Source organism: Hypomesus nipponensis, chromosome 7 (assembly GCF_054491055.1).
Source record: "Hypomesus nipponensis isolate SF chromosome 7, ASM5449105v1, whole genome shotgun sequence".
In the NCBI taxonomy this organism is placed as follows: domain Eukaryota; kingdom Metazoa; phylum Chordata; class Actinopteri; order Osmeriformes; family Osmeridae; genus Hypomesus; species Hypomesus nipponensis.
In genome coordinates this window covers 14,447,575-14,471,246 of record NC_140367.1, presented here as the reverse complement: position 1 = coordinate 14,471,246, position 23,672 = coordinate 14,447,575, and the positions used below count along the sequence as shown (strand labels likewise).

At 42.9% G+C, this 23,672-nt stretch overlaps 2 protein-coding genes across 4 annotated transcripts in view; both read left to right on the top strand.

The window, feature by feature from the left end:
* The first annotated feature begins 122 nt into the window (after nt 1–122).
* Nucleotides 123–20,628, top strand: samm50l (sorting and assembly machinery component 50 homolog, like). Of its 2 annotated transcripts, none has more exons than XM_084701560.1 (15): nt 123–307; nt 612–725; nt 822–923; nt 1,031–1,118; nt 1,223–1,329; nt 1,434–1,564; nt 7,317–7,404; nt 7,547–7,675; nt 7,787–7,858; nt 7,949–8,035; nt 10,696–10,766; nt 10,974–11,041; nt 11,130–11,276; nt 19,588–19,729; nt 19,877–20,628. In XM_084701560.1, the coding sequence occupies exons 1-15, from the start codon at nt 287–289 to the stop codon at nt 19,920–19,922; spliced, it is 1,413 nt and encodes a 470-aa protein (XP_084557686.1). In that variant the 5' UTR covers nt 123–286; the 3' UTR covers nt 19,923–20,628. The 2 variants fall into 2 exon arrangements, with proteins under 2 accessions (XP_084557686.1, XP_084557685.1); XM_084701559.1 differs by having other exon boundaries at nt 612–740.
* A 1,596-nt stretch (nt 20,629–22,224) lies between these two features.
* Nucleotides 22,225–23,672, top strand: part of aldh1l2 (aldehyde dehydrogenase 1 family, member L2) — a 29,090-nt gene continuing 27,642 nt past the window's right edge. The window contains exons 1-2 of one of the 2 annotated variants that reach the window (XM_084702049.1): nt 22,232–22,952; nt 23,295–23,409. Coding sequence is in view for 1 of the 2 variants with exons in the window: in XM_084702048.1 (XP_084558174.1) it covers nt 22,905–22,952 (48 nt within the window). In the remaining variant the exon portion in view is untranslated. Of the gene's footprint in view, nt 22,953–23,294; nt 23,410–23,672 lie in introns of both variants that reach the window. The other variant, XM_084702048.1, reaches the window with a different exon arrangement.

The following is a 23,672-nucleotide window of genomic DNA, read 5'->3' as shown; positions in this document are numbered from 1 at the left end:
AATGAACCGAATGACAACTGTGGGTGTTTAAATAAGGCGATGCTGCTCTCTGTTGGTGAAGATTAGTTAATGTCGTGAGTGATTGTCCCGCCCTTTATGATGACAAACTTCTTTCAGACCAACCACTGAAGACGGGAATGGAACGCACAGAGTGTCATGGCGTCTCCCTTGAAGGGGGCTTGGTCCTGTAAATGTTAGCCATCGTTATTCATTTCTTTCATTGTCTTATTAATCTGGAAAGATTGCTTAGGTCAAAGGGAACATATTTGACGACCATAGCGTCAAGATGGGGACGGTTCAAGCTAGGGTAAGATTTATTTGACACAACAACGAGGTCTTGGTTACATTCTGCATGACCTCCCCGAGCAGTCAATGTGCAGTCATCGTGTAAGACTATATAGCATTTTGTACGCGATGTACTAACAAAGCACTGACCGAACGGCGACGGAACTGAGTGTAGATAAAAAAGCACATGTTTTGCATATATGCAATAAAAGACATTCAAACCCTGAAGAATATCACTTGATTGTGTAGCTGAAATGTCCCTGTGCAAAATGTGGTTCACTACCGTGCAACAACGTCAAGTGTGTCCATCTGTTTTGTTTCTACAGAGTTTAGATCCGCTTCCAATGCACGGGCGCGACTTGGGCGTCAACCCGGATGATATGATGGAAGCACCTGAACCAGAGCAGGACACGAAACAAGAGGTCCTCGAAAACAAAGACGTGAGGGGGCTCAGAGTAGGACATTTCACACGTTAGTTTGTGAAACTCAGTAGTAGTTGATGGTAATAAGGCTGACCACCCATCTACTCGTTTCAGGTTGTGGTCCAGCATGTCAACATTGAGGGTCTGGGGAGAACTAAAGAAGATCTCCTGGGTTATGAGATCTCTGAGGTCTTTAATGCAAAAAACCTAATTGACGTAAGTGTTCTGTTTTTCTCATCAGCCATGCCAGAGCTGTAATGACAACACTGAAACTCCCATCTCTGCCTTAATCTAAACTGCTGTGTGTTGTTATCTTTTGACAGGTTATGAAGAAATCTCATATTGCCAGGCAGAAACTTCTGCGATTGGGAATCTTTAAGGAGGTGGAAGTGCTTATTGACACGTCTGAAGGTAGGGTGCTTATGCTTTAACATGGCTGCGCTCAAGAATTAAAGCAGAATGCTGGATGAGCAAAGGGATCATTAGAGTTGTATACAAATCTTAAATCTTTTTAGGTAAAGATGCATTGCCCAACGGCCTAGATGTGACGTTTGAAGTGACTGAGATGAAGAGGTTGACAGGCAGCTACAACACCATGGTCGGCAACAACGAGGGAAGCATGGTGAGAGAACATACACACACACACACACGTGACAGATATGCTGTCCAATATATCAATTCTCAAACTGCTCGAACATGTGTGCACGGCCTCCATTTGTGTCCCAGGTTCTCGGTCTGAAGCTGCCTAATGTGTTTGGCCGTGCAGAGAAGCTCACCTTCCAGTTTTCCTATGGTACCAAGGAAACTTCCTACGGACTGTCCTACTTCAAACCCCAGCCGGGCAACTTTGAACGCAAGTATGAAAACCCCTTTCACTTGATTAGCCCTATCAGGTATTCCAGACATAATGCAAGCGAACACGCCAAGTCAATCACACACAGTCTGTCCATATGAGTTCAATCATAGATAGGCTACAGGGATGAGTCAATGTGTGGGCAAGGGAAGCCTGGCAATTTATTTCTAAAATAGGAGCCACATGACCAACTTTACTTGTGCCTTGTGGAATGGATGTAACCCTTATATGTACGTACTAGTGCTGTCAGTTTAACTCGTTATTAACGGCGTTAACGCAAACCCAAATAATTGCGATTAAATATTTTAATCGTTTGACTAATATGTACATAAAAGACTAGTATGTACATAAAAGAAAATCTCCATAACTCTGGATGCTGACAGTATGATTTTTAATTTTGAACACAGGCACAAGTGATTTAAAACTTTTTACAACTATCTTCCTTCTGTTTTTTTATGATTCCTCTGTCAGGAGGAACCCTATTGGAATTGCTGGGATTATTAGGGTTCCTCCGGTAGGTGGGAACCTATTGTATTCTAGGGGTGCAAAACCAAACCGAAAAAAACATTTAACCGTGGTTTTTTGGATCCACAAGAAAACTGTTGAAAAAAAAAAAAAAAAACTACCGAACACCCACAGAGCGGTTACCGACTTAGTGACTTTCTCGCTATATCTGGCGATCTTTCCAAACCCCCCTGGCGACTTTTATGTTGTTGGAGACTCGCTGGTGTTTTAGAGACTCAGACATGAAAGCACGGATCGCAGTACTGTCCTCAACGAGCAGCGGGTGCTGCCGTGAGTTCCTCCGCCGTCGCAAAGCACTCACAGGCATTCAGTCTCACGATTAGGGCTGCAACTAACGATTATTTTAATAATCGATTAATCTGTTGATTAATCGATTATTAAAATAACCCTAACCCTTTTTTTGATTAATCGATGAATCAGATTTTTTCATTTCATGAACAGCATTCATTTCCAACCCTTTATTCAAAAACAGAACTGACAGTGCAAATTCACTCTGCAAAACATTTTCAGAATGTGCACAAACAGGCACACAATTTAGAAAAAGTTATTAATATTAGCGTGGATTTAATCCTATTTTCTAAGATGAGCAATTTAATTTGTTTAAAACTGTATTGAAAATTGAAAGGTTGTGGAGTAGGCCAGACTATTAGAATATTCTGGTGTATATTCTTTTGACACAATTTTGAAGAAAGTTAAGATTCGCGAGGATTAAGCTGTTTTCAAAGATTAGTGTTTTTCTATCATTTTATTTGAAACTTCATTGAAAAAGTATAGTCTGTGGAAGTATACCAGACATTGTTAAGATACTCTTGTGTCTGTTTGAGGTTTTATATTCCTAAAAATATTATAAAAGTCAAAATATTTCAAAATGGTATGTGTAGTTTTCACCCGGTCCCTAACGCGATGCTGCAAATCTAGCGTCTTCCGAATGTGAGACTAATGTCGAATATGAAACTAACTTAACCTGGGTCAATTAACACACTTTTGATGTATTTAGTGTGAAATGTTTCAACACCTTGGATGACTTGGGTCATACTGATTTCTCTGCCTCCGCCATGTGTTTCAGAACAATGTTACTCAACAACATCTCCAATGGCCTTTCCTTTACCTCCGTTCTACTCCGCGCTCAACGAAACCTTTTTATATACTCAAAGATCTCCACGACATATCGAGTGGCGTAATAATTGCGCGACACAACAAATCGATAATGAAATTTGTTGCCAACGCTTTAAATAATCGACTTTAATCGATTTTATTGATTCATTGTTGCAGCCCTACTCACGATAGTCTCGCGCAGCTCCACTACTTTCCTTACCTAGGAGCTGGCAACACTGCTGGAGAAAGGCAAATCATACGAAGCCAGGCACTTGTAAAGTATGCTAACCAGGGCTATTCAGGAACCTTTTGTATTGGATACGGCACCTTTGTCACTATCTACTAACTATGATTTACCTAAATGAAAAAAATTAATTACTATTTGTTTAGTGTTCAATGTTGTTATATGTCTTGTTAGTCTTTATCCCCCATTGAAGTTTCACTAAAATCTTGTGTTTGCATTTTCAAAACGTTTTGAGGTGAATTTTCAGGTCAAGACGGGGGGAGGCACTTCAAGTGGCACTTGTGCCGGTTGAGTAGGCTAGCTGTTAGCCTTGTTTCCCTTAGGGGAAAAATGTCAGACAACAGACAACAAAATGTGCTTAACTTTTTCAAATAAGTCCCACATGTAGCCTGTGCTGTTTACATGGTCACGGTCACATAATGGACTGTCTCATCCAGTGCGTTTTTTGATTAATTTAATTCAATGGATAATTGCGGCTTGTAAAAACGATTGTTGCAGTGTTTATTTTTAACGTTTCACACCTTGCAGTGCATGTTCTAAAATTAAAATATACATTGCCCTGATGTACAAGCAGTTTTTTTAGTCAAAGAAGCTATGTAGGCAGTGTATTTTTTTGTGTTTGGTTTTTTGGTTTCTTCCAACCCCCGTTTTGAGTACCAGGGCCGGATCAACCCCCCTTCTGCGCTTCGGGACCTCCCACTTCGCCGGATATAGGCCTACAGTAGATACACAAAAATTACAGAGAACACTGAAATGGTAATGTTTTTTTCTTCCCCCAAATTTGCTAAACAAAACCGAACCGAAACCGTGACCCAAAAAACTGAACCGAACCGTGGGCATTTTGAATTGTTGCACCCCTTTTGTATTCGTTAGTTTTATTATTATTATTATTATTATTAATAATCTTCTCTTTGTGCCACAATAACTCAACATGTTATTGGTAACACATTTTCTAATTTGGCACATCGATACTACATCCGAGTGGGTACCCCCACACCAAATATCAGATTTTCAAAGTGATGGCATTTCCACCCCATAGCTCAAATTCTTCTGAGACTTGGTGTACATGCCTTATTTCTCATGGGGAACAAAAAAGCTTCAAGGACCCATAAGGTCCGCCTTGATGGATTTTCCTGTACAGTGATAATTTTGGAAAACATTCAAAATTCCTCTTCTCTTGAACCAAAGGTCTAATTGACTTGACATTTTGTACAGATATGTATCATTGAAGTATTTAAAAACGTTACTTAAGGCAATTGAATCAAATACAAAATGGCTGAAAGTGGTGTATTTATGTAAATGTACGCATTGCCTCAATTTCTTTGTCAATAAATCAAATATAATTGAGTGATGGTTGTTCAAACCCTAATAGAGTTCAAGATGACATCACTCTGAAGTACCATAAACAATTTCACCTTGGTATGTCAAAATATGATTGAATTTGAGCTGTTTCAACCTTGGCTTGACGTATTTAAAAATGTTACTTAAGGCAATTGAATCAAGTACAAAATGGCTGAAAGGGGTGTATTTATGTAAATGTACACATTGCCTCAATATGTTTGTGTCACTAAATCAAATCATTTTTGAAGGATGGTTCAAACCTAATAAGCTTTAAGGTGACATGCCTCTGAAGTACCATGGAAAGTTTCACCTTGATATGTCAAAATATGACTGAATTACAGCTGTTTGAACTTGGACCTGACAATGCTCGCCATTGGAGAAACAGCTTTTTTTTTATTATCCAGTTATTGAACTTTGTGTAATCCATGCCTGGGAATGGCTCAATTGGCTGAAATGTTGAGCTGGTAAGCAAAGGGTTACAGGTTCAAAACCAGTCAGAGGCATAGTTTTTATTTTTTATTCTGACAAAACGGTTTCTAGTCTTCCGATGAAGTAGTTTTGCTCTTTTGTTGACCAACTCTCAATCTTCTACAGTGTACATGTTTATAATATTTTGCGGAGGAACCCGCATTGCTGCTTGCAGCTACATTTATTATTATTATTATTACGCATCTTCTTCTGCCATGGGAGTCTATGGCAGCCCCTAGAACTGTATGGTCAGAAGTTGTGAAATTTAGCACACTCTTTGGGACCAGTCCCCTCATCAATTTCACAAAGTTTCATGTCTCCCATTCCAACCATCTAGCCAATGGGTCAAAGTTGAAGGTGTATTTACACGCGAAACCTTTTTACCAAATCACGTTATTGCAGGCACTTAAAATAGGTCCTATGAGATCAAACAATTTGTTGACAACAGAAATATTTGTCGACAATTTTTTACTGTCGACGTTGTCGATAACGTCGACCAATCGTTGCAGCCCTACTTTGAAGTGCAAGGTCTTAGGTTTGAATCCAGCCACAGTCATCAAGCATGTCATGATATTGGTTTATCTGTTTAGTGAAGGCAGGTATGCCCTGTCGCTGTCTAGCAGTATAATCATGTTTCATTGTCTGTGGATTTATATTCAGATTTATTGTGCTTTGTAGATAAGTGTCCTCTAACCTCGAGAGGGTGATCCCGTGTGTGACACGTTAACTTGTGATACCAGACAAATTGATGCCGCCATTTTGAATAAATTAATAAAACATTTTTGTCCTACCCCTCCTACAAAATGTATCAAATATTCACCAAATTTGACACAGATTATCTTCAGACCACAATCACATTGACATATCAAAATAGGACTGAATTGCAGCTGTTTAAACTTGGGCCAAATCTGACAACCGCTTGCCACAGGAAAAATTCCTTATATTTTTACGCAGTCACTGAAATCTGATTTCCAGAACTGAGAATAGCTCACGAGGATAAATTGGTGTCCTCGCAACATCAACGGTTCAAATCCAGCCAAAGCTGACAAGCTTGTCACGTCTCTGATTCTCTGTTTAGCGAGACTATAAGCCACTGCAAAGGAAGCCAGGTAAACCGCAGTCACGAGATGTTGAAAGTTTCTTCTGGGTCATCTGACCTGCTTGGCCACCACGTTGTTGCTTGCAGCTATACTTAGAATTGTAGTTGAACTTTTATTTGATTTGCTATTTTCGTTTGACCTTGAAGCACATTTGCGTTGGTCTGACGGAATTTTCGATGTGGAGTGTATTTTGTCTAAGCGGACCACATTCATGCCGATGCTAATTAATTATATATTTGAGGACCCATTCTGCAGGTAACCAATTTGATTTGTTGTTCAAGTTTTATGTCTCTTACTGTAACATTATTACTGGTGGCGTTGCTAGCATTCTTGATCTAGGATGACTAGTGAACTACTTACTAACTGAGAGTGAGGATATGCCGGGAAATATCAAACTGAGGCTTTGACGTATCGACCGAGCTTTAAAGAGGTTGATACGCCAAAACCAAAGTTGTATGGATAGTAAAACTCAGACTGATCACTTTCGCTCATTTTGAAATTTTCGTCGGAGGGCATTACGGATCCACATTGAGCTGTGAGTAGGTCATCACATGAATGGCATGACTGCGCATCTGCTAATTGGAACGCTCGTAGTCGTAACTTTTTTGAGTCTTTTGTTTTTAACTCAAGTGTTGTTTTTGTTTGTAATAAATAATCAAGTGTGATGATGAAGTACGGTATGGGTATTTTGTACAAATTTTTTATTGAATTTACAGAAAATTACTATACCGTGATATATACCGTAACCGTGATATAAAATTACTCATACCGTGATAGAATATTTTGGCCATATCGCCCACCCCTGTACTTTTTCCTGTCTTTTGTTATTGATATTCACAAAATCTGGTGGCACAAAATCTTTATATTTTCATCTATCAAACTAATGTTTTTGTTGTATGGTATTCAAACCTTACATTTTTCCAGAATGAACAGTGTTGTGTTACTCGTGGTTACTGTTGAGAGCCATTGTCCTTGTCTTTCAGCCTCACCCTCAACCTGTACAAAGTCACTGGCCAGTTTCCATGGAGCTCCCTGAAGGAGACCGACAGAGGTTTTTCCACAGAACTCAATGTAAGCCGTCTCACAGATATACATGTGTGTCTAGGTGTGTTTATGCAGGTTGGCGTGTGTATATGACTCCTCGTGTATTGTTTGGGAGCCTTTTACGTTTTTTTCTGTTTAGACTCTCTCTCTCCCCCTTGTTCTGGTGTAGTTCCCCTTGTGGAGGACCAACCACACTCTGAAGTGGGAAGGTGTGTGGAGGGAGCTGGGCTGTCTGGCTCGCAGTGCCTCGTTTGCCGTGAGAGAGGAGAGCGGACACTCCCTCAAGTCTGCTCTCTCGGTACTTCCACCTCCACTTGGCTCTCTACCCTCTCTGATAACTCATAACCCCTACTCCATGTGGTGAGAGAACCTCTGTTTTGACTAATCTCAATATTATTTGTCTTTGCAGCACACCATGTCCATTGACACCAGGAATTCTGCCATCTTCCCCAAGAAAGGAGCCTTACTCAGGATCAACCAGGTACGTGTGTTTGTCAGAGGCATATACATCTGTCTGTGGTGACCAAAAAAAAGGCAGCTGAAGTGTCCGTGTCTGTTCTGACCCTTATAGGAGCTGGCTGGCTTCACAGGTGGAGATGCTAGTTTTTTGAAGGAGGACTTTGAGCTACAGCTGAACAGGAGGCTGGTGTGGGACTCGGTAAGAGAGCAGAGCTCTATGACTCTATTGTTGTTGGTTTTAATAGTCATGTTAATACATTACATTTATAAAATGCCTTTTGCAACGAGAAAAGCCCCACAGTGAGAGAGTGTGTAGAGGAAATGCTGGCCAAGTAGGCTCTAACAGCCACCCATTAGCTACCGTGAGACAGTCAGTTTGGTTGAGCTCTACTCCTCCCTCCTATCACTCACAGCAGCACCCAACTGAGTATTACTCGACTGCACAAACGTCACTATCAACCTCAAGTTCGCTCATGGCTATTGTTCTGTCCTTATACTGTGCTGAGTATAGTTTGACAGGCAGCTAAACTCTTCCCACAAACAATCCACCGGAGACGTGTTCCTCCAACATCGTTGGTTTATTGAAAGTGTAAGAAAATAAAACTGGAGAGTATAACAATGTATCAATGACATGTTACAGAATAAATACAGAAGCATGTTAATGTACAGATTGGTTTATAAAACAAAGAAATCATGAAACTGTATGAGGTAGGCTACAGCACAGAGTAGAATGCTGATATTAGCAAACTAGTCTAGGTGAGCCAAGCGATACTAAGTAAACCAAGTTTTGTTTCTGAACAAAATGAAGATATTACAGACGGCATTTTCTTATGTTTATGAGTTATGAAAGTTTGTACATTTAAAAACATGAGAAAAGCTCAGTTTTACCTAAATAAATAACGTTTGTTTTGGTAACCTTGACAACCGTGTCAAACGGACACAGGGAGCTTCGCTAATATTTAACACATATAGATACGGGACATAAGAACAACTTTTAGATCCGATGTTTGTTTTGGGTGAAACTTCAACATTTCAAAACCACAATATCTTACCAAAGAGCCTATCAAAAGGGCCAAAAACAATTGATGAACCACAAGCTACGTAGGCATGAACAGTTATGATCTCGAAACTGCGTCAACTGAAACATGAAACAATGTAACAAGACGTGAAACACTGTTGTCCAGTCTGCGTGTCGTGCACACGCAGACTAGACAACAGTTTCTACCCAAGGGCCATCATGCTTCTGAATGGACACTGATATGGACATTGATTTACTGCACACTAGTCACTTATATACTGTCACTTTCAGCTGCTGGTTGCTCTTCAGTTACATTGCACTACTGTACCTCACTGTACCTCGCCACCAGGCTCCTGTATAGTCATTGACACAGTCACTGATCTGCAAATTTGCACTATTGCACTGTACTCCACTTAGGATAGAATAGGTTATAGGGTTGAAACAGGTTTTTTGTGCATTTAGGGTTAGTATAGTGTGCTATTTATTGTTATCTGTAATTCAGGAAGTTTTAGTATTAGGGTTAGTATAGTCGATTATTTATTTTTCTGTATATCTAGGAACTTTCACTTATTTAAGCTCAGCATAGATGTAAATTATGTTCCGTGTACTTGTATGTACACTTACGGGCAATTACATCACCACGCCAGCCACACCAGCAACAAACTCAAAACATAACAGCAACAAACTCAAAACATAACAGCTATCAGGTGGATGGGTATAGCTCAGTGATTTGACTGTAGATCAAGAGGTAACAGCACTGATATGATAACAGAATCAGATAATAATAGATCAAGTTAACATACACCCAGCCAGGTAGTGCGCCGTGTGATCTGCCTTCCTGAACATGCCCTGGCTCTGCTGTAAAGCTTCAGACCCTCCACTAAAAGCTCTTCCACCTGCTCCTTACCTGGGCAAGATGTTATACCTCCATGCCCTCTGCACCTCCACTTGCATTTTCCGGTTATTTTGCTGAATGTTCTCCAGGAGCTTCTTCTGAAGCCTTCTGTGAGCCTGCTTCTTCTGCAGCAGTTTGGTCTGCCTGAACTCTGCGTCCAACGTTCGGACAACCTTCCTGTCTACTCCCCTGATTATTTTCTCTAGCTGTTCTCTGAGGCTGTCCAAGCGCTCCTTTCTGCCCTGCAACTCAGCCAGCAGCATCTCCTTCTCACAAATATTTACCTTCAGCTCGTTCCTCTCCTCCACCAGTTTACCATAGTATTCCCCCATAAGTTCCTGGGTTTCATTCCAGCGCTGGGTGGAATCCTCAGCCAACCTGTGAAATGTGTCCAGAGTCATGACTGGGGGAACCACATCTAAATTAAACTCAACCTCACCTTCACCTATGGTGAAGATGGCTGGCTGAAAGCTTCCAATGGTGTCAATGGTAAACATTGTCAGGTTCAACTGATTCTGGATATCCAAAATCCAAGATAACCAGTGGTTAGTCCAGGTTAGTCACAAAGTTTGCAACAACAACAAAATTCACCATAGGAACAATTTCACCAAACATTATGAAATACATTGTTACTCAGCAACAAAATGTAGAAGACCTATTTACAATTTATTATTGTTAAATCATTACAGTTGCAGTAAAGTTACATACAGTACCAACAGTATTTACAGTACTTATTTGATTTGATTCTTAATCCATTGACAGACCCTTTCAAATCCACAGTAAATGCGATCCATGCAATTATTTAAACAATAAACAGTGTTTTTTTCCAGCAGAATACATTTATCTTTTCTGAAGATGAAAATACACTTGTATAAGTGTCCTCCCTTTGTAGATGTGTAGTATGGTTGTCAGACGTGTCGGTCATACATATGATGATCTCTTTTAGGTCCTCTCTGCTTCTCTGTGGGGTGGCATGCTCTACCCCATTGGAGGAAAGCCATCCTCCATCGCTGACAGGTATAACCTAGTCTGACTATAAACAATGTTGCCTCACCTTGGTTGCAATCACTAGGCGATACTCTTAAATGAAAATATTGACTTGTTCTTATGTGCAAATAATAATCATACATTTGATTTGTAATGCACCTGTCTTATACTAACTGCGCTTAACACATGTGGCCTGATTTATATTCACCCTGAGTTCAACGTGTGCTTTTTGCCCAGGTTCTATCTTGGTGGTCCCACGAGTGTGCGAGGCTTTGGGATGTACAGCATTGGTCCACAGAGCGAGGGTAAGGGTTAAATGCTCGCTGCACACGAATCCCTGTCTGCCTTGGACCAGAAAAAAGATTTCAAATAGTCCAATAACTTGTGTTCCAGGTGACTACCTGGGGGGGGAGGCCTACTGGGCTGGGGGACTCCACCTGTACACACCGTTGCCCTTCCGTCCAGGCCGGGGGGGATTTGGTGACCTCTTCCGAACCCACTTCTTCCTCAATGCCGGCAATCTTTGCAATCTCAACTACGGTAGGTGATGTGAAGTCAATACATACATTCAATGTGTGAACATACACATCAGTGTTTCCCACACAGACAAAGTAATGGCGGTGCGCCACAGAATCAACACCGGGTTGATTAACGCGTTAATGCAATCTCACTTTAACGTGACAAAAAAAAGTGCCGTTAACGCAGGTTTCTTTTTGACCCTGGGAATCGCCTGTCATCACATGACTTTGACTGCCGATGGTAGCTGAATGATGGAGAGAGGGCTTTTAGATGGGAAGTTCCATTTCAATAAGTTGCGAGACGGCTCGGTTGACAAAACTAAGGCTGTGTGTACTGATTGTCAGGCTGAGTTTAGTTATCATGGTCTTATTCAATATTAAGGTCAATCTGTGGTTGCTTAAGTATCTGAAGTATGTTTGAGTGAGATTTGAATATTATGGAGCAGGATATCATAGTAGGCTATGAGACAACATGTCTTGAATGTATTGTATTTTCCTAGAAGTCAAATTTTGTAGATGTTTATTTGGGGGTCTGGAGCCCCCCAAAGGTTTTATTAGGCCCCCCCAAAAAAAAAAATTATTTGAAAAAAAAAAATATTTAAAAAAAATAAATATATATTTTAAATCTAAATGTGTTCATTTCTCTTCCTCTTTCTTCTGGGGTAACATGCCCCCAGACCCCCCTAGTTTTGCTGGGTCACAGGAAAAAGAATAGGTTTTATCTAGGGACTTAACCCCCCAAAAGTGGGAACCGAGATCCGCCCCCTGTAGCTACAGCAGTATAGTTTGTGAGTGAATAAAACTCCCTCACAATTTAAGTTGTGTTCCATCTGAACTTCTTATATGGACATGATCATCCAGTTAGGCCTATTTGAAGTTTTTAAGTACACCCTTTAAATGTTTTGTTTTTTAAAATCATTTATTGGGGTTAAAATTGTAACAGATTAAATAGTTAATTGAATTGATTAGTTGATAAAATTTATTAATTGCTTGACAGTAGGGATGGAGATTTTAACTGATTTCACTATTCGAATAGTATCCAAAATTATTTTCGAATATCCGGATAATCTATTTTGTTAATGTGGTTCCGTTATGTAATTAGCCTGACGTGACGCAAAGCATACAGTAAACACAGGCCTAAACCACCACACATACTGGCAATAATTGGGACTGTTAAGCTATTTGATTAAATAAGGGTTGAATAAAGAAAACAAATGAAAGATAAATTTATTAATTTATTAAATTAAACACATTGGGTAGGCTATCCTCGATAAAAACGAAAGACACACACGGAGAACTATTGCATATTAACTTGGATATTAACTTGGAACCGGAATCCTATAGGATACGGTGCGCCACCACACAATGCAAACATAAACAGCCGATTACGCTAGCTCTACATGTCTACTGGTAAGAAAATAAATAAACCACAACAGCATTAGCCATACTCATTTTTATTCAGGAGAATTAGCATGTAAACATGCTCAGGGGAGAGGCGAGTACGGAGTCGATTTACGAGCAGGCCGGCGTAGAAAAGACTGCAGGACCTGAGGTTGCTGCGAGGTACTGTTTAGCCAGGACACTATGCTTCTTGTAGCGCCAAATGAAATGAAAGGAGACTCGCAGCAGAAAACAGGCGTAGCCTATACCTTTTTTGATGGTTTTCATCATTTTCTAACGTCACAACTATTAGAATTCACAACACGACGCGACGGTTTTTCAATAAAATGTTTTTTTTAAAGTAAACTACGCTCATAAGTATTCGAAAAAAGTATTCGAATACTAACTTACTTAAGGATATCCGGAAATTCGATTAACCATGCCCATCCCTACTTGACAGCCCTAGTTTCTACCTTTTCGTCTTCTTCTTATTATTAATCATCTTCCTCTCCCATTGGATTCTATAGCAGCCCCTAGAACCGTATGGTCACTTTATGTGAAATTTGGCACAGCCATTAAGGACAGGCCCCTCTTTATTCAAGGTATAAGTTTCATGTCTCCCATTCGAGCACTCTCGAGCCAACAACGGGTCAAAGTTGGGCTTGTGTTTACACTTTTGAACCGTATGATCACTTTTCAAAAATGAGGTACCGTTGGATTCCCTGGATCAAGACGAGTTCAACACACCCTATGACGTCAATTTTCCGGTTATATCGTTTTTCTGCCATTTTGAACTAAGGTATTATTTATATATTTGATCAAAGTTGTCAACAAAGCAACTAAACAGGAAGTTGGATCAAATCTCAGCCAATCTTTAAGATATCAACACCAAACTTGTTATGATGACTCGGAACCCTCTTCTGAGGATGTCCACACAATATGGTGTCATGTGATCACTGGGCTTGGCCGCAGGAAGCAAAAATTTTTGGGCCAATAACTGTTGATTGGTTTACCTTTATTAATTGATTCCTTTTTATTAATTGATGATATCTTGGGACATCCTGTGTGTACCACATGATAACTTGTTATAACAGCCGAATTGATGCGGCCGCCATTTTGAATTCATGAAAAATCTCTACTCCAACAAAGTGTTTCCAATCTGAACCAAATTTGGCAGAGTTTATCTTCAGACCTGTGCCCTGTGCTCCGTACCTTGCTAACTCAGTTAGCTGGATTTGATTGTTGACAATTTGTCATTATCTTGGATTGTTCGGTTCTTCGAAGCTCATTCTGGACTTGTTGTCATAGCAACAAGTCCTTTAGCTCAAACCTGCTCGGGAGCAGGCTTATTTTATGTAAACAAGATTTGATAGCGACTTTATAAGCAGAGGTGATACAGAAAGTCTGTCACAGACATGTCTTGTCCGTTTTTACGACAACCATGTTGCAGAAGGTGCAAGAATAATTAGCAGAATTTAACATGAAACCAAATTAATTGCTCATTGCATGATAGATAGATCCTTTTGCACAGCGCGATATGCTACTCGCCTATACTTTTTGAGAGATAGCCTGGCCTATCATTTTTTTCGTGAGGGTGTCATTTATATAATCAATTTGTTGAAACCACATTATATGACATCCATCCATCCATCCATCATCTGCCGCTTGTCCGGGGATCGGGTCGTGGGGCCAGCGACCTAAGCAGGGAGGCCCAGACTTCCCTCTCCCCGGCCACTTCCACCAGCTCTTCCTGGGGGACCCCGAGGCGTTCCCAGGCCAGCCGAGAGACATAGTCCCTCCAGCGTGTCCTGGGTCTTCCCCAGGGCCTCTTCCCAGTGGGATGTGCCCGGAACACCTCACCAGGGAGGCGTCCAGGAGGCATCCTAATCAGATGCCCGAGAGAGCTTCGCCTTTCGACTCAGCTCCTTCTTCACCACGACGGACCGATGCAGAGCCCGCATCACTGCGGACGCCGCACCGATCCGCCTGTCGACCTCGCGCTCCATTCTTCCCTCACTCGTGAACAAGACCCCGAGATACTTGAACTCCTCCGCTTGGTTCAGGATCTCCTCCCCGACCCGGAGATGGCACTCCACCCTTTTCCGGTCGATTACCATGGCCTCAGATTTGGAGGTGCTGATTCGCATCCCAGCCGCTTCACATTCGGTTGCGAACCGCTCCAGTGAGAGCTGAAGGTCGCGGCCCGATGAAGCCAACAGGACCACATCATCTGCAAAAAGCAGCGACCCGATCCTGAGGTCACCAAACCGGACCCCCTCAACATCCTGGCTACGCCTAGAAATTCTGTCCATATAGGTAATGAACAGAATCGGTGACATAGGGCAGCCCTGGTGGAGTCCAACCCTCACCGGAAACAAGTACGACTTACTAGCGGCAATGTGGACCAAACTCTGGCACCGGTCGTACAGGGACCGGACAGCCCCGATCAGGGAATCCGGTACCCCATACTCTCGGAGCACCCCCCACATGAGCCCCCGAGGGACACGGTCAAACGTCTTTTCCAAATCCACAAAACATGTGTAGACTGGTTGGGCGAACTCCCATGTACCCTCCAGGACTCCGTGGAGGGTATAGAGCTGGTCCACTTCCACGGCCAGGACGAAAACCACATTGCTCCTCCTGAATCCGAGGTTCGACAATCCGACGGACCCTCCTCTCCAGGACCCCTGAATAGACTTTCCCAGGGAGGCTGAGGAGTGTGATCCCCCTAAAGTTGGAGCACACCCTCCGGTCCCCCTTTTTAAAGAGGGGAACCACCACCCCGGTCTGCCAGTCCAGAGGCACTGTCCCCGATGTCCACGCGATGTTGCAGAGTCGTGTCAACCAAGACAGCCCTACAACATCCAGAGCCTTAAGGAACTCCGGGCGGACCTCATCCACCCAAGGGGCCCTGCCACCGCGGAGCTTTTTAACCACCTCGGTGACCTCAGCCCCAGAGATAGAAGGGCCCCCCCCGATGTCCCCAGACTCTGCCTCTACGTCGGAAAGCGTGTTGGTGGAATTAAGGTCTTCGAAGTATTCCTTCCACCGATCCAGGACGTCCCCTGTCGAGGTCAGCAGCGCACCATCCCCACCGTATACAGTGTTGACAGAGCACTGCTTCCCCCTCCTGAGCTGCAGGATGGTGGTCCATAACCTTTTTGAAGCCGTTTGGAAGTCATTCTCCATGGCCTCGCCGAACTCCTCCCATGCCCGGGTTTTTGCCTCCGCTACTGCCAAAGCCGCATACCGCTTGGCCTGCTGGTACACATCAGCTGCCTCAGGAGTCCTACCAGCCAATAAAGTCCGATAGGCCTCCTTCTTCAGCTTGACGGCATCCCTCACCTCCGGAGTCCACCACCGGGTCCGAGGGTTACCGCCGCAACATGCACCGACCGCCTTGCAGCCGCAGCTCCGGTCAGCCGCTTCAACAATGAACATGGCCCATTCGGACTCAATGTCCCCGGCTCCCCCCGAGACATGATCGAAGCTCTCCCCGAGGTGAGAGTTGAAGCTTCTTCTGACAGAGGGTTCTGCCAGCCGTTCCCTGCAGACCCTCACATTACGTTTGGGCCTGCCAGGCCTGACCGGCGTCTTCCCCCACCATCGAAGCCAACTCACCACCAGGTGGTGATCAGTTGACAGCTCCGCCCCTCTCTTCACCCGAGTGTCCAAGACATGCGGCCCCAAGTCCGACGACATGACTACAAAGTCGATCATCGAACTGAGACCTCGGGTGTCCTGGTGCCAGGTGCACATATGAACACCTTTTATGCTTGAACATGGTTTTCGTTATGGACAAGCCGTGTCTAGCACAGAAGTCCAACAACAAAACACCACTCGGATTCAGATCGGGGGGGCCGTTCCTCCCAATCACGCCCCTCCAGGTCTCACTGTCATTGCCCACATGAGCATTGAAGTCCCCCAGGAGGACGAGGGAATCCCCGGGAGGAGCGCTTTCCAGCACCCCCCCCAGAGACTCCAAAAAGGGTGGGTACTCTGAGCTGCCGTTTGGTGCATAAGCACAAACGACAGTGAGGACCCGTCCCCCCACCCGAAGGCGGAGGGAGGCTACCCTCTCGTCCACCGGGGTGAACCCCAATGTACAGGCGCCGAACCGAGGGGAAGCAAGTATTCCCACCCCAGTTCGACGCCTCACCAAGGGCAACTCCAGAGTGGAAGAGAGTCCAGCCCCTCTCAAGGAGACTGGTTCCGGAGCCTATGCTGTGCGTCGAGGCGAGGCCGACTATATCTAGCCGGAAACTCTCTACCTCGCGCACCAGCTCAGGCTCCTTTCCCGCCAGTGAGGTGACATTCCACGTCCCTAAAGCTAGCTTCTGCAGCCGAGGATCGGACCGCCAAGGCCCCCGCCTTCAACCGCCGCCCGTCTCACACTGCACCCCATCCCCTGCGGATGGTGAGCCCACTGGAAGAGGGTCCCACGTTGTCTCTTCGGGCTGTGCCCGACCGGGGCCCATGGGAAAAGGCTCGGCCACCAGGCGCTCGCCATTGAGCCCCACCCCCGGGCCTGGCTCCTGGCTTGAAGGTCATTATATGACATTCAAGATGATAAACAAAGTATGAAAATTCAAAAACATAGACATAGCCTACTGTAATAAGCGATAAAACATCTAACATGGTCACCAGCCTACCATACATGTAATTTTGTCTGCTACTTTTTGCCAGCCCTCTTTCTTGGATTTTGCAGACTTTGAGGTGTTCCCTGGCGTTCTGATTAAATCTTCAAATTTGGAGTAACCTTCGAGCAAGCTGATGCTCTGTTGGCTCTGATGCGAAAAAAACGGGGCACTCTTTTTGGCCATGATGAGCAGCCATAGACTTTTGCAGCGTTGCTGATCAAGTTTTCTACTATCGATACATACTCCCTTTTAGACCAACGCATAACTCAATCCAGCTATACTAATTATAAACAACATGGGTGTTCAAAGAACCGAATTAGCCAGATCATGATTAGCAACATGATGTCATCTTGGATGTGTCATTTGATCTCGGATGTAATAAGCGACGTACAGAAAACGAGCCCCAAGCCTCTCAAAGGCCATCACATGGTTTTTTGATTTTAGAAACCGTTTGCCCGGTACAGCCAATCAAAATGTGCTGTTAAGTCAGTAAACATGAAGTTGGGTCGTATCTCAGCAAATCTTTGATGGAAACCAAACTTGCTGCATCCACTCGGAACTCAGCGTATTCGTTCAGCTGCATTTCCTTTACCTGCTCTCCCTCCATCTCTGTCACTCATGCGTCTCTCTCACATACAGACACACAGTCACAACGTCACAACGTCTGCACACGTTATCAACGACGCATAGATACGCTGTTCTAGACAGACGGCGATATCAGCGAGCCCTCGGCATTAGTAGAGCTTACTTTTCGCTAGGTACCAATGAACATGTCTTAAGCTGCTAGACAAGTGGGTTCCTCTTCGTTCTTTTGGTGAGCAATCTCACATGCCCTACTTACCGGCGTCATGGAGCTGACCAGCTAAATAGTTATTTAGCACTAGCGTTGCTACCTACTGACATGCATATACCTACAGCTGGCAGCTCCGTTTTTCTCCTAGATTCAGATCTAACCCCATTAAATTGTAGAGCTAGCTAATTACTACACTTCTGTAGTAGTGCAGTAACTACACCCTACAGTTTCCCCAGAAATATTTTCAGGCTTCAACCAGTGCTGCTCAAGCAGAAAGACAGGGTCAGGGAGAGAAAGAGATAGATTCGTTAGGCATTGAAGAAAGAGTAGGAGAGAAGGACAGCATCCAACATGCTGCTGTGAGAGAGCCAGGTGAACAGGGGCGTTGTTAGACCCTTTTTACTTGGGCACGTGCCCCAGTATAAATCTGCTGTGCCCTAGTAAAATCAAAAGTTTGAGTTTTAACAATTTACTTTGTTAGTCAGTGCATTCATTTAGATTGATAATCCCTGAAAAAATAAACGCAGTTCTGCTCAACGCTTGTAAAATCAAAGCAGTTTAACCAAAAACACAAACCGGTGCCTGCAGAATTCCATGTCACCGCGCTCTTCTGAGCTTGCTAAATAGCCACTGCAGCATGCACAGAGAAGTCCAGGTGTCGGACTCGGGCACAAAAATTGAGCTAGGCTAAGAAAACATTACAAAACTAAAGAAAATGTCAAAATGATAGGCCTACCGATCATCTTATTTTGACTAAAACATAAAAACATTATTACATGAAGCTCATAATACAGTATTTGCGCTCAAATGAATACGAAAATGAATGCGCGCTGGCATTAACTATTGATGTCCATGTCAAAGACCGAGGTGAAGTTAGTTTCATATTCGACATCGTCTTACATTCAGAAGACGCTACTTTGCGGTGTCGCGTTAGGGACCGGGTGAAAACTACCCATACCATTTTGAAAAATGATTACCTATTTTTATGAATATTAAACCTCAAACCAACAGCAGAGTATTCCAACAATGTCTATACCTCTCCCTGCCACCAAAGCTGATATCAAACCTGCGTCCCTGAACTGTTTTATAAGCAAAGGGAGTTTCTGTAGCTGAGTAGTGTATTGTGTAGAGCACGCTTGGAAGAAAAAAATAAATAGGGGCCTGTGTCCCAGTAGAGTTTTATGTCTAACAACGCCTCTGCAGCTGAAGCAACAGGTGAGGTGGACAAACAGATGTAGAAACAGGCAGGTAAAAAAAAAGCAGGTCTCAGGATAATGGAACTAATTTGTATTCTTCCGTTTCTGGCAGATAGGACTTTAATGGGGTGTGAATTTTGTATAGGGTGTTAATTGTGTGTATTTTGGGTTGGGCATGTGATTCATTTTTTTATTAAATGAAACGGGCAGACACGGGGCAACCACCCCACCACAAATTGCTTTCTAATCTGTGGGAAACACTGCACATGTATATTTTTTTACGTATCAAACCAGATACTGTTACTGACCTGTGCTTGTGTCCAGGTGAGGGTCCCCGCGCCCATCTGCAAAAGCTGGCAGAGTGTATCCGCTGGTCATACGGAGCGGGAATTGTGCTACGTCTGGGGAATATCGCTAGGCTGGAGCTCAATTACTGTGTTCCCATGGGGGTACAGAGTGGTGACAGGTACGCACAAAGTACAAAAAGATACCGAAAAAGCCTGTACCTGGTTTGTTGAGGAGGGGGGAGTAGGAAGGCCAATTGAAAAAATAATTTGTCACCACCTCATTCTCAATCTTTTCGCTTACTCTTTCCCTTTTGCTGTCCTTACAGGATTTGCGACGGTGTCCAGTTTGGAGCCGGAATACGTTTCCTGTGATGTTGCCCGTCCCAACCCCCTTACAGAAAAGAGCATGATGGCAAAGGGAAAGCTGTTGGCACTTGATATCCGTTGTAGAGTGTAAAACTAAAAGTAGGATCCTGAAAGAATGCATTGTGTTGTAGAAGTACTGCTCCAACGTTTCTTTTTTATCATTTTTTACACTAACCACCGATATCACCCACTAAGTTTGCCGTGCTAGCACCAACCAGTTAAATTTCTAGCCAGTGATTTGGACGTAGAGATACAGTATTTTATTTATCTCTATGATGTTGTATCTCCCCCTCAGCCTTCCGGGACAGTTGCCTATATGTAGATGTGTGATTTTTGTTTTTGTTCTAGATTGAACTCTATTAAACCCCTCTCTGAATGCCACATGACTTTCCTTTAGGATAAGCTATGGTCGCAAATGCTTTTGCAGAGACTTAAAGGAAATTAATATGCTATGACCCACACTTTTCTGTTGACCATAGAACAGTGGAATTCTAAGAATGTGAACGGACACAGCCAACACATATGGTTCAGATGTTTTTTTTGTAAAGAAGAAAAAGGAATGGAGAGTAGCCTTCCCTTACACAGCAGCCTGTGAATCAGAGGTGGAGATCCCAAGTGTGACCCACCACCAGTGCTCTTATTGTTAGTCCTCTTTTTAACATTGTCTATGCTATTCCGATCTACACATTAATAAATCACGGAGGTTCCCTTACTTTGGTCACTTGTGTTTCCTCTATACATGCATGCCCAGTCAGATGAAGCCGGAACTTCCAAAGCACAATATATTCACAGTTACATCTACGTGTATTCATTTTGCAGCTCTTTTTATCCAAAATTGTGTACAAATAGCACATAAAGTGCAGCAGATACTACTTGACATTACCATATGTTCATACATATACTGTATTCCTTGTTTTGTTATTCCCTAGCTCTATTAAGCATTGTATTTCTTTGATGAATGCCTAATTGGTTAATTTATTAACAGCAATGGAAGTGTTTGGTTTGCTGTGCACCTATGGGAAACTCATTGATTTCAGTGCCATGGTAAATACAGGTCAATTGTTGCTGTGCACCTATGGGAAACTTATTGCTTTCACTAACATGGTAAATACAGATCAATTGTTTGCCGATATTTAAATGCATTTATTTTCTTCTGTTTTCAGTATAGTTTCGATTAGCTGGACCACTCTACAAGTGGTCTCTTGTCAGAAATGTCAATGTAGCCTTTGATCTGGATGAACCTGTTTGGGGCAGTTCAATGTGGGTAAGGGCAGACCTGTATTTGGATTGGGGCCTATTCACTGTGGGAGACAGCAGGTGTGCACTCTGCAATTGGCAGAAAGTGCACAGAATAAAGACAACTGTTGGTTTGCTTGATGCCGATCAAGACTCAAGTTAAACAAAAATTGGACATTGTCCTAAGATTTCAATTTTGTAGATTTGGGACATACCATGTGAATGCTAAATATATTTAAGCTTTTGATATCATACAGACATGATGTTGTCCATTTACACTTAAATAGACAGCTCAGCTGTAATTAGCAGTGTCAATACTGTGGCCTAATCCATACAGTAATTAAGGGGAACCACTGAACACCAGAACAGTAGCAGTGATAGAGTTGAGTTGGCAACTTTCAGACTGAACTGCCACACAAGGTTTCACATATAGTTCCAATGACTCAGAGGTCAACACATTAATTCACAGAATGGCATTGCAGCGATGGGCAAAGCTATACAGAGGGCTGTTCCATAAGGGCCACTCAAAAAAGCTGGACTTAAAATCCCAAACCAGACTTGAATTTGTTTAATTAGTCAAGCGGGTCTAAAGTGGTTCCATAAAGGCCAATTTCAGCTCACGCAATCCTACTAATTCTGTTACTAATACTGTTAACAATTAATTATCTTCTGATAATTTAGATTGAGATAGGCCAATGCCTGATGCCTAAATATTTGAAATCACAAACTACCATACAGTATAGCCATACATTTAATGTGGCTATATTGTGAATCAAATCATTGTTTATCATTGTTTAATGCATTAAGCTGTTGTAGCATATGAAGGCTATTTAAGTTGATTTTCTATACATGTAGCCTACATATTGAACTGATAAGAATTAGAAAATGAGAATGTCCGTGGTAAATCATCATTTTCCCGTTGGGTAAGTGTTACAGGAACGTCTGGTTAAGCAAGAACACGGTCTAAGCCTGACAATTAGCCTGACCCGGACCAGGCTAGTTTCGAAGCATAAGTTACCATAGTAACTGAGTTCGAACTATGTTGACCTAGCTTTATCAAACCGAACGAACTGGAAATTAGTCCGATGAACTGACATAAGTCTGGCTTATTCGGTAAACTCGCTTTATGGAACAGGCCCCAGGTGTCGTTCTGCACTGATAACTCGTGTCCATTCTTCCATGCACGAGTCTACACGCGTCCGCCGGTGTTTGTTGACGTTGAACTAGCCTACTTGTATGCTAAATCGATTTCACTGGATATGATCAATGACACAAACAGTATAATTGAAATTAACGTGAACATTCTGATTTAAAGTATCGCATTTAGATGTATTTCGTATGCTAATGAAGGGCGGGACATGGGTAACGCGCATTCTACTGCTGAGAACACACGTCATGATCGCAACTAAACCGTACGGCTTAACAATGGACTTTTCTGTCTGCCAAACAATTACGTTAGAATTAGAATACAGTTGGTATAAGGCACGATTTACATAGCGTCAGAATATGGTTGCTGTAAAACGCACTAATTTCAAGCGTGTCTTGGTGGAAGTAGAACTGGGAGCGCGCACGTACAAAAGTACTCGAATCGGCTAGCACCCACGGGTATAAGCTGGCTTTGGCTAGCTCAGGTTATTCACAGTCGCTGCCACTGTCACACACGCAGCGAGGCAGGTGTGTAGCCTAGAGAACAAGTGCCCACTTCACATTTAACATATTCTATATTACTTTATATTGTAAAACACCACCATCATGTTGTGGACGGCGAACAGGATCATAAGACAATTCTCCACCACCTCCGTGAGTAGTAATTGCATTTTCTGCTTCCCTCCGTTCCAGGCTGATACTATTTCTACCGAAGAATTATATTTCTTGCCAGGTTAAGATGTGTCACAATTATTAGTGAGTGGCGTATGCATACTGCAGATGACTCACTATATAATGACTGCAAAGCATTGAACCGTCAACCTGAACAACCTTTTTTGTGTTAAAACTAGGCTGATAATTTAAGAAAAATGCTTCGAGGATAATATTTGATGTAAATACATTTAAGTATCATAGCCATCATTCAAAAACTCATGTCTGCCTAGCATGTTGCCACGTTACATTACCCACGCTGCTTTTCGTTGCACGAATTTGTAGGCTGTACTGTACATGCTCAGGGAGAGTTGCATCAGCATAGGACAGGCAGCATGATCGTCCCCGGCTTCTGGCAACCAAGCTAGTGACGAACTGGTCCATCGGTTAACGAGCATCTGTAAGAGTCATGATCAACACAGCAACAGCTAGCATTGGTTACAAAGAAACCCAACTGCTACAAGTATTTTCATCATGGGCGTTTGAGCACAAAAAGTAGTGCTCTAAAGCATTAGTAGGCTATATAGCACACTCGTTCACTAAAGATAGAAGTCGCAAGGAAACACCATATTATGTTAATGTTTCGTATTTAGGCTATTTGCCTAGGCTTCTGTAACACTTAATGCATTGTCGGTTTTCTAGTACTTTCTGCAGCCAATAGCC